This window comes from Bremia lactucae, linkage group LG1, assembly GCF_004359215.1.
Source record: "Bremia lactucae strain SF5 linkage group LG1, whole genome shotgun sequence".
Lineage (NCBI taxonomy): Eukaryota > Oomycota > Peronosporomycetes > Peronosporales > Peronosporaceae > Bremia > Bremia lactucae.
The window spans coordinates 1922533-1933912 of NC_090610.1; the positions used below are offsets into that span (position 1 = coordinate 1922533).

General features: G+C 43.8%; 3 protein-coding genes across 3 annotated transcripts; 1 reads left to right on the forward strand and 2 right to left on the reverse strand.

Annotated features, from left to right (window-relative positions):
* Positions 1 to 1772: 1772 nt before the first annotated feature.
* CCR75_000018 (uncharacterized protein) lies at positions 1773 to 3471 on the forward strand (the record flags this gene model as incomplete). The annotated part of the gene is made up of 5 exons (XM_067958126.1): positions 1773 to 1814; positions 2015 to 2124; positions 2203 to 2243; positions 2305 to 2975; positions 3043 to 3471. The coding sequence occupies 5 exons, from the start codon at positions 1773 to 1775 to the stop codon at positions 3469 to 3471; spliced, it is 1293 nt and encodes a 430-aa protein (XP_067822534.1).
* Positions 2108 to 5955, reverse strand: CCR75_000019 (uncharacterized protein; the record flags this gene model as incomplete). The annotated part of the gene is made up of 4 exons (XM_067958127.1): positions 2108 to 4347; positions 4433 to 4502; positions 4580 to 4809; positions 4873 to 5955. 4 exons carry the CDS (start codon positions 5953 to 5955, stop codon positions 3541 to 3543), a joined length of 2190 nt encoding a protein of 729 aa, XP_067822535.1. The 3' UTR covers positions 2108 to 3540.
* Positions 5956 to 6474: 519 nt separating this feature from the next.
* Positions 6475 to 6783, reverse strand: CCR75_000020 (uncharacterized protein; the record flags this gene model as incomplete). The annotated part of the gene is made up of 1 exon (XM_067958128.1): positions 6475 to 6783. One exon carries the CDS (start codon positions 6781 to 6783, stop codon positions 6475 to 6477), a length of 309 nt encoding a protein of 102 aa, XP_067823093.1.
* Between the last annotated feature and the right edge of the window lie 4597 nt (positions 6784 to 11380).

An 11380-nucleotide genomic window follows, 5' to 3' on the forward strand; every position in this document is an offset into this window, starting at 1 on the left:
CCCTTATTTAATATGGCTGGGACCGACCAATTTTAATTGAATAAGGAATTATTAAATAGCAGAGTTAGGGTTAAGCTGGGTCAGGGTGTTGAAGGCGAAGGGTGCTACTGTATTTAAATGAAATTAAGGTGTAATCGACGTGTTCAAGGCTCTGTTCGGACACACTTTTTTCTGGGAAACCCATATTTTGCAAAACGCGTTTTCCAAGTGCCCCGTTCAACATGATTGCCAATGGCCATACCCTCACAGACATTCTCCACCATGCGATCTGTATGGAGAAGCAGAGACGTCCTGGCCTCACCCAGGAGGCTCTGTGTCGGTGGATGCTGGAGGAGCATGGAGTCACGGTCACCCAAGGGACAATCAGCAACGTCCTGAAGCGTTCTGCAGACCTGCTGGGTGCAGACAAGAGCGATGTAGCCCTCCATTCCAAGCGACAGCTTGCGGTTTCGTACCCGCTGGTGGAGGCGGCTCTTGCTCGATGGATTATTGAGTATCAGGGCGTTGTCAACATCAGCAGACACCTGATGCAGGATAGCGGCATCGTACATGAAGACGCTGTATTTTACCATCAAGGATGAGGATGCACCCACATTCTCAATGAGTTGGTTGCAGAAATTATAAAATTCCACGGAAAGCGGATCTGTCGATGTCGAAGCACTGGATGCGTGCCTGCTGGAAATCCGCTCTCAATTGGACCAGTACAACGCCGCCGATATCTACAACATGGATGAGACCGTGCAGCCTGAGTGCATCCGCAACTGTTTTACGCACTGCATACTCCGGACCTCCGACACGGACAACGCTGCAAACGCCAACGTGGACGTCCCGCGGGCAGTCGTTGCGGACCTCCAGAAGCAAGTTCAATATTTTTCGCAACCCGATGTCCATCGACTTCCTGCTCAACAATCTAGACGAAGAGCAGGTGAGCTACACTCCGACAGAGGCCGAGACTCTCGAGAGCGTTCAACTGCAAATGTCAGCACGTGGCCGCTACAGCATTGAGGACCCGTCCCTCTTCGAAATGCTGGGTCGATGCTTGCCGAGCTCAAGACTTCTGGTTGCAGCAGGAGACTGGAAAGGAGTTCTTAAAGATGGTTCAGAAGATGCAGGATCAGGTGGGAAATCTTCAGCAAAAAACCCTTAAGCAACAAACTCTGGATATTTTTTTGTAGTGCCCCCCCGGCAGTAGTTTAATATTTGTACGGCGGAAAATTCTCTGGCCTTAATAATAAAAATAAAGTTTTTATAATATTTGTCCTGGGGCAAACGGGACTCAGAATTTTTATTAAATAAGGGAGTTTATTAAATTAGAGGATTCCAAATAACGGAGACTTTACTGTACTAGCAATGGATACCATAACAATGTGCGTACAATCCCCCTCTAAAACAATATCTTCCTAAAACTAATAAACCCTGATAACTTATAAGTTTGACGGTTACCGTATGTTCGCTGACCTTAAACCTACTTTATTCCGATAACTAGTAACCTCTACTACGTATAAAAAGAGGCTATAAGTTAGCACAGGAGGACTGTATTAGATTTTGGTTTGAGAGAAACAGGATTTTTCCCGCGCCTTCAATATAATTCTAATGGCAATTAAATCGCAACAAATGGGACTACTATTATTTTATCAAAATACCTCAAGAAGCGCGTTTCCAGAGCTAAAAACATAAAAAAATACATAAAAATACTAAAATTGTTTGTAATTTTCTCATATCTTGAAAAAAATAATGTAAAAATTGGCTTAGAAATAATATGAAGCAACGAAATGCCATACCCAGAGCCGCCAACTATAAATCAGTTGCATGATGTGTGTTGATTAACAGATTCCCACTCTTACTGATAGTGAAGATAGTTAACATGCAAACTAACTTATTCAAATAAACAATTAGTGTAGTGTTGTGAGGCTAGTGTTTCGTGGCCCTGTAAGTGGCGTTGGGTTACGTCGTCACGTTTAATGTACTCAATTTTGTTGGATGTAGATTGCCCCACTTATAAATTATACTGTAGATGACTGAGACGCAAATCAAGTCGCTGAAGGATTTGCCAGCACTCGATGGCGACGACGACCAGCGAAGCGCTTCAGTGCACGGTCGCTTAATTCGAAGGCGAAACTTGTCGTATGTCATCTTTAAAGCACCATCTTCTCTTTAAGTACTGTTTTTCTCAATATTGTTCTTGTATTAAAAATGGTGTAGGAAAGGCCTCGTATTTGGCGACATTCAGCTAAAAGATGGAGGTATGTCGAGCGTAACTTGTAAAGCGATTCAATGCCAACAGATAATTTGGCCATCTTTTAGGACTTTTAGAGCTCATGATACAAGCAAAGGAAGGGGGGGTCCTGGACTTTGCAGCGATCCGCCAGATCAATTGGAACGTGCACCTTGGTGATATAATTACAGCTTGTGGTATTTTGCAACGCAAACCCCGCGAGCCCGGACGTCCAATGGAGTGGCTTTTTGTGGTGCGCTCAATCCAGGTTGACGAGCTCTGGAGTTTGCATCATGACAAAAACATGTTAAACTACACCATGAACACTGACCTCAAATCAACTACAACGTCTGTGGCTGTCGTGAAGACCAACAAATACACCAATATGGTCATTCTTGACGGCTTTAATACCTGCAAGTACTTTTTCTCATCATCTGGTGGCACTAATTGCCTGCGTGGAGAGCAATGTCACTTTTGGCACGGACCATTGGAGAATTTCAAAACTAATCAACGGCGGTGGATTGCAAAGCGACTCGAGCAGCGTGCAAATGCGGCCCATCTTGCAGGTGATAGCAGCGATCCTCATTCTAAAGTCGAAAAAGTTCAGCGTAGCCGCCTTTTTTGCGACTGGCTTGTGGCATCAATGGGCGAGGCTCGTCTTGCCGCTGGAACAGGTGTAATTGATGTCGCTGGTGGCAAAGGTGATATCCCTATTCAGCTTTGGATTCAGCGAGGCATTCCAACAACGTTAGTTGACCCGGTACGTCGTACTGTAGGTCTAGTTTGATCATCTGTATGTGGCTCACTAATGCAAGAAAATGATATAGAGGCCCATGAAACTCGGTAAATACAATCGCAGGCTGGTTAAGAAAGCCGACAATTCAAAAAGTCGCAAAATGAGTCCCCAACTACTATGCTGCCTCGATGATAAAACATTACTGCTTCACATGGAGCTGTTTACAAATTGTTCCATGCTCGTCGGAATGCACCCGGATGAAGCTACTGAGGCGATTGTCAATACTGCACTGATGCTTGGTAAACCATTTGCAATAGTACCTTGTTGTGTGATGAGCCGAAAATTTCCAGATCGACAATGTCAAGATGGTACTCCGGTTGACACATACGATACATTCGTAACGTATCTTATGGAGAAACACCCATCGATTAAACGAGCATTCTTACCATTTATAGGTCGGAACCAGGTTCTCTATCTGTTTGACTACCATCAGATGCAAATACATCGCACCTACCCATAGCTTTTAGATATTAAGCTAAATTTTAAGCATAGACATGATCATGCCGTGACGTTCATTACAAAATAGCATCTATGTCTTCTTTGGTCGATTTCGAATTGCTTTTCGTGCATCATACGTGAGTGGAAGTAACCGAAGCACTTGATCAATTGGCCGATTGCATACCATGCAGCCACTTTTTACACGATATTGGCGTTTCGCACACGCGTAACAGCAGTAAACGTGAAGGTACAATCCGTGAACGACACCAGAATTGCGGGGACTTGCATCGCACACCAAACACATATCATTGTCTTTTTCCGTAAAGCAATTTGCTTCGTCACTTTGCGTTTCCTTTTTCTTCACTTCATCCTGAATCGCTTCTCGAAAATTTAATTCATTCTTTCGTTTTGAGCAAGGGGTCTGATAAAGTGAGACCGTGTCCGTGTCACTTTCTTCCTCTTTGTCGCTTATGGTCTGGTCGCCATGATTCCTGTCGCTAGCAACTACTCGCCCAGTCCTCTCCATCTGTTCCATCATTTCTTCTTCTTCTTCAATTGGCTCTTCCTCGCTCTCATTCACAAATGATTCTAGCGTGCCTCGTCGAGACTGAATATCTAAATCTCGTGATGGGAGCGGAAGGAAATTACTAACAATGTTGCGGCGCGTCACTTTCCTCCACTCATTCGGCATGTATTGAGTTATTCGCTTCGAGTCTTCGGCGAAATTATCGACAAGACTCACCAGTTTTTTGTATCGACCAAATTCCTTCTTAATGAATTCCACCCGATACTGATCAGAAATGCGTCCAGATCGATCGGCACACTTTTGTAGCTTCGCATCAATTAAGATGCACCAAAACTGCTTCGCATGCAGCAGTTGCCAATAAGCCAACGTGCGCTGTAGACAGCAAAATGATTAAATTCCAATTGATTAACGGCGACTAAATTTTTAATCGCAACTAGCTAAGTAGCACACAACGTACCGCATGACAAATGCTACCCATTTCAAACGATATGTTTACGGCAGCTGCTTCCTTTACTGCCTTCTTCAGACTAACAGGTTTACACATAGTTTCCTTTTATAATGACCCCCGTGATGTATGAATACGAAACAAAAATAACGAACGTACTAATGCATCCATTGCGCACTATATAGCTTTGTCGCATCGAAGGCATATCCAGTAAGTTCAATACGGTGGGTCGCAACGTGTTGGCGACGATTGCAGGCATCGCAATCTTGCTCAGCAGAAGCTTGGCTTGAACGGAATACAGATGCATGTTTCAGTGCCTCCACCATCTCTTCGGGCCAAGCGACACCAGAGCGCACAGTGTCACGGCACGAACACAACTTGCGTTCAATCTGTTGCGGGCACGTTTAAAACTAATTAGGTACCAGCACGAAACAATTCACAGAGTAACTTACACGGCTTATGGATTGGTCGTACAGGTAATGTTTGGCTTTCGATCTCTTGTGACGCATCGCCATTTCAAAGTTTGGGTCAATTATGCACTCCTCTAGATACTCCATATAGATTTCAAACCACTCATGTACTTCACGAGACCGTCTTGCAGCCAGAATGGCCGTTAGCTCGACAGGGTCATCTCCACACACATCGTCATCCGACGACTCGACACTAATTACTGCCTCCTCATCGTCGTTCATGTATTCAACTTCATCATCACCACATATAAAATCGTCTACGTCGTCTCCTGCATCAACACATCCTTTCTCTTGATGATCGCGCTCTCCAAGTCGAGGTATTGACTGCCGTCTTTTAGTAGGAGGCAGAACTTGCTTACCCGAATCAGAAGATTCGCTAGCATGATCATCGTCAACGTCTCCATTATAATGCGGTCCCAAGCTCTGCAAACTTGCAAGGCAATTGGTAGGCACTGCGGAATTCAAATTCGGAGCACCTTCACGCTGTCTCCTTTTTTCTTGGCGTTTGCATTCGATTCGAGAGCTACGTCTTGACGCCGATGCGTCTTGAGGGACTCTACTTACCTCTTGTTTGTTTTGATCGCCATTCAAGTCGTTATGTTCGTCCCGTTGCTTCATTTTCTCTTCGTTGCTGACCTCAATTATGAAATCTTGATGCTTTTGATCCTCTCCTTCTACTGAGATGCCAGACGGTGGCTGAATGATCCGAACGTCGTCCTCTTCTCTTTCATGAGTTTCATGAGTTTGTTGACCATGTCCGCGCTTTCCAAGTTCCACAGTTGCCGCGATCGAAAGCTGATGCATGTGACGACGAGAGCGAGGCATTGTGGATGGTTGCCGTAGCTTCATATTTGTTAAGGACAGGCCGTCAGTGTTTAATGAAAGCTGCTGCTGGAGTCGAGGAGCAGAATCGGACGTAGTTTTCGTGTCATCGTCTTCTTCATCCTGGTCCAGCAGTATGTTAGAGCGACATCGACGCTTACGCGACTCTGGTGTAACAATAGTTACTTCGTCCTCATCTTCTGTCGAGTCGCCATCAATTACGACCTCCACGTGATCTGCCATACTCTTTTCGATTTTAAGCGCCCAACTTCCGAGCAGGTGTGTACGTATAGTGAAAATTTAATAATGTTATTTGCTTATATAATTGTAATTACGTGTATCATTTATCACTAAAAAGATTGGTCTAGTTTTATACTAAATGCTTTTCTCTCGGCGTTTTGTAGACCGTTCGCCGCTTCTTAAAGCTCCTGGTCTCTACTGACAGCTTGAAACAGTCGCGCTAATATGAATTTCGATTGCCGGACTGTCACGATGTCCAACAACATGTCGTATAACTTTTCGCTGTCAGTGGTTAGATGTTCTCCACTCGTATTTCTTCGAGTAAGTCTAAAGTTATTGCTGTAGTTGAACCACTGGATATTTTCTCGTTAAACCAGCAACCTCAACTCCTAATTGATCGAAATACTCGTTTGGGGTCGGAGGGGGTATCTTATCCAGATTGCCCATAATGTTTTTCTGCTGTTTGCATTCGTCCAAATCTTTCACAAATGTGATTCACCTACCGGCATATCAATTCAAACGCTAAAGATTCATAATCTTTTGCCCACGCTCCGAATCATTCGCTAAGCGTATCATACTTTTCAAGAGATTCATGAGACCAAAGCGCTCCAAGATCTTAAATCGATAGATTTGGTTGCCGATAAGATCATCGCCAATTAATTTCAACACATGGTTTCCGTTCACTTCAGCGTATTTTAGCCAAAAAAGAAGTATGAAATTATTCTTATCAGCTTTTAAATGGTCCATTTGGACGAAAGCTGCGTCGGGAGTTACCCCAGCCTCAGCATAGATTAGAAATGATGACTTGATGTTTGCAACTTTTGTATTCATGAACATTAACATATTTTCTGCAAATTCCACGTCGTCTTGTCCGACCTAAGAGCTTGGAAGAGAAGCACTAGCTGTGCATCCGTTATCAGTTGATCTTTATTCGATTGCTCAACAGCTTGTGAATCGCGCTCTCTGTGAAGGAGCTGTGCCCTTCACGTTATATGTACTTGGCCACGTATTGAAGCCATCTTATCACCAACGTATTCTTGGTCAGATTTCCTTATAGCGTCCAAGAAAGAGCAACTTGTACAACCATTTGGGATGCATTTTTGACACGAGTCCTACCGCAAAAGTAACGTCATGGTACGACTTCATCAGAGACCTCGCCTCAATTGTCCCAACATCATGCGTGGATATCAAGGCTCTAACAGCGTTAAGGATTTGTTCACATCGAAGTTACCAGAATGTCATGAGGTTGTCTACACAATCGAATTTTTACCATTCGCATTGCTTGGTAATAATTGTCACAAGCGCGTACCTCGCGCTATCTTTCAGGACAAGGTCGATGATTTCGCGAGTGCTATTGTTGCTCTGCCAGCGAGGTTAGCCTTTACATAATTACTATTATTAATAAGAGGGAAAATAATAAATAATAAACAACATTTTCTTAAAGATAATTTTGCCAATATTACCTACCAGACGTAACAGTACTGCCAATTGATTGATATGGGCTATCATATTGACCCCATCAATGGCTGCTAGACGCGCGAATGGGCGGTCAGCAACGATTCACTATATATCTTTGTATGTAAGTCAGAACAAAAAAGTATTAGTGCATACGGCATAAATGTATTAAATACGATTTTATTTTATTCCTAACTAAGAACTTCTAAGTTTTGCCTTGTTGCTAAGCTACGCTTAGCAATTTACAATCTTCCTCTGCACGTCGTGTATGTGAGGTGTTTGAAGGCACCATGCCTACATTGTTATCAGTGCAGTACAAGCGAAAGTGCCCCGTTACACTAGGTAGCAGATCTTGACCGCATCCGACAATAAGAGGTTGGATGATGAAGAAGAGAGCTTTCTTGTCACGCGAGGAGACTTCCACGCAACGCGTGAAGCTTTATGACCTCGAATGAAAAGCGTTCGAACGGATGAGTTCGACCGAAGACAAGCCAGCGATTAGCACAATGTTGCTCGCTTTAAAAGGAGATGATCAACATGCGGCTATCGCCAAGTTTATCTAACGTTAATTCGACTCGGCCTAAGAGAAATAAACCTTGCTTTTAGGAAGCTCTCAGCACGCAGAGATGTAGAGAAAACAAGGTACTCGACAGTTGGAACTGTTGAGCCAGCAGCAGTCACATACTAGTGCCGGCCGACGCACGCGCAGCGACCCGAAGGCATGCAGATTGACACACTAAGTTTAGTTTCACGACCCACGCCCTATGTGTTTTGGTACGTTGAAAAATTCAAGGCTCGCTCGGCTCAAACAAGATTTGAGCCGCCACGTGCCGAATTCAAGGCTCGAGCAGAATTCCCAAGCTTGAAAACTGGTGAGCGACATTTCGCTTACGTGACACGATGCCTTGTAAGCTGCATCACGTGTAAACTTCTTTATGAGCAAACATAGGTTTCCGTAATCAACATGGGTCTACCAGATAGTCCCGTCAAAACCAACCTGCTCCAACTCGAATTTGAGATGCTTGATCAAGGTATTTCTATTACGGAACATAAGGACTTCAGCTTAAAACAGGCTTATGTATACTCAGCTTCCTTTTGTCAACAGAGACGACAAGAGTTCGGAATTTTGGAACCAATGGATCTTTGCTATGTTGAAAGCGAAATATCTTGCTCTTTAAAGTACAAGCGATTGCAAGATGCATTAAGACAGGGCACTGCACTTACGCTGATGAGTGTAGCGCCCGCCAAAATCCACAGAGCGAACTGATCGGCCTCCCGCTTAGAATAGCTGAGGACGCGGATCCGGCTCTATTGCAGTATCGCGACGGAAAGGCTAACCGTCAAAAATCGGTCGGAGTCGGGAGGGGTAGGGCGCCCTGCTGACCCAGCAATTTCAAGAGAACTTGCAGGCCTCTTAACGAAAGTTGATTCCAACGCACAGTTACTGTGTGTTACTGCCTCTGGAAATAACACCTGTCACCTTGCCAATCGGAATGACAAAGGATATGTCACTACGCACCCTAGTGCGTCATGCAATCCCATTCGACGCTAATCGCTAGAGAATTGTAGAATCAAGTTCGCTGAGCGCGATATGCCTCTAACAAGGTTGACAGCGCGCCTTGCATCAGGCGCATATATATTCGTTAAAGAACGTGTAGTTGGAATTGAATACGCGCCACATTATAAACAGTACGATTGTGAATTCATTAACTGGATTGTGCGACAAATTTGATGTCATCTTGCGATTATTTTGGCACAGAAGACTGGGTCATGCATCGTACGGAACGATAAAGGCTATGATCAAGGAAGGAAGAATCAAGGGAATGAAGGCCAACGTCGTGTGGGACGTTTTAAGAGAGTGCTCAAATCATCCAAGGCAAGCGAGGAAAAGAGGGTCTCAGGAAGAGTGCGCGTCACGGACATTAAGAGTGCACTAAAGCAAGAGTTCAGCATCAAGAAGATCGGGGATCTCAAGCTTGGAGATCAAAATATACTGCAAGCGTGACGAACACGTGATCAAGATGAACCAAAAGGCATACATTAAGCGACTCTCGGACTGTTCAAAATCTATTATTTCAAGGACGTGCGCACATCAGCGTAAAAAGACTAAAGCGAATACCGACTCTGTCCCAGTTGATGAAACAGGACCTTTAAATTAATTCGGCTGGGCGGCGTACTTGCACAAGTACTCGCGCAACTAATGCCGAAATGACTGTGTATATTCTTCTTTACTATAATAAAATATATAAAGTGACCATGAAATGCTAATTGTCAGCGTTTTTTTGAAGGTATCAAGCAAAGCTTGGTGCGATCGGCGGTCTTGGTGATTGCAGACTATGACAGGCATTTCATGTGGTTTTCGACACTAGCAATCTTGCAACCGGCTATGCGTTAATGTAATATGATAGAGACGATGCAGAGCGCATCGTCTGCTATCAATCGTGTCAGCTTCAACCAGCTGAGCATAATTATCCGATGCATGAGAAGGACCCCATTTCCATCAAATATACACTAGCTAGATTTCGAGTCTATGTATTTAAGAGATAGACCGTTCATTATTTATATGACCATGCGTCTTTTCGCGCAGCCTTAAGTAGTTCGAACCTCTGGCAAAAACGGCGAGGTAGTTACCTTCCTTCGTGGAGTATTACTTCTCCGTGGAATATAAGCCAGAACGACTCAATGTCGCCGCTGATGCCCTTTTGCGCCAGCTGGCTTCCCCCATTAAGAGTAACGAAACGACCAATGTTGCAACAATAGTTTCAAGTTTTTTGTCGTCAACATTACTTGATGACTCTGAAAAAGCCTATACCGTGGACAATGCTCACAAGGCACTTCAAAATTATACCACAACAATCCTTTAAGGATTTTCGACATTGTATCGATTCTCGTCAGACCGATACACACCATGCAATTGATTACTTTATTACACATTCCTTGCCGGCGACAATCGTGTAATCGTTACCACTCATAATGACTTGCGGTTGCGCACCATGAATGAGTGTCTCGATGCACCAATAAGAAGGCAGCGTGGTCGTGAAAAACAACACCTCTCAGTAAGTCAAAGCTTTTACTGGCCTCGCCAATAATAGTTTGTGCGCAAGTACGTACGAGCTTGCGAAGTTTTCAGCGGGTGAAGTCCATTCCTTCCTCCCTTGCTCCTTTCCAGCCTCTGTCTGTTTCGGCAGAGAGCTGGCAGTCCGTATTATTGGTCTTTGTCTTCAGATTCTCCAAAAACGCACACAAGAATCTAAAAATTCTTGTGTATAGATCGCTTCAGCGAGATATTTCATCTTCATGCAGTCCTGGAGTCGATCTCAGCCGAAGGCTGAGCTCGTTTCTTAATCGGCACGATATTACGACTGCATGGGTTTGCTTGTGAAGGAGGAATTGGTTCGGGTCTAAACTTCGGTTCAATGCAAAGCTTTAGTAATTAGTGTTCCATTAACCGGAAAAAGATAGATGTAACGGGGTGTATCGTTACATGAAATTAACACTCAAAGGTTGTTAATTAATATATTATCTAAAAGGTAGATAATATTTGGAGGATATTACTTTCTACAGTAATATTCAGAATTCTTATCCATAAATAGGTATAGACCATTATACCTATTTATTCCGCAGACTAAGCAGCTGTAAGAGTAATCAAAGAGAGAGTTACAGATAAGATAGAGATAAGAATTCATTTACATGTTTTGTAACGGGCTAGAGTTGCCCTAATGTTACACAGTCCCCATTAAGAACATTTGGTACTTAAGGGGATGGTCAATTACTAAATAATAGTAATTAGACCCAACACTCGGGTGTGGTGCACATTTGTGACCAACCCTTGTGGATGTGGTGCACATGGGTGCATTCACATTAGGAGGGATGACGCCCAGCGTCATCCATGATGACGGCTAGCGTCATCAGTTACGCGAGGTATCTATAAAGATACGCTCGCAATACATATTAAATGATATCTATAGAGATA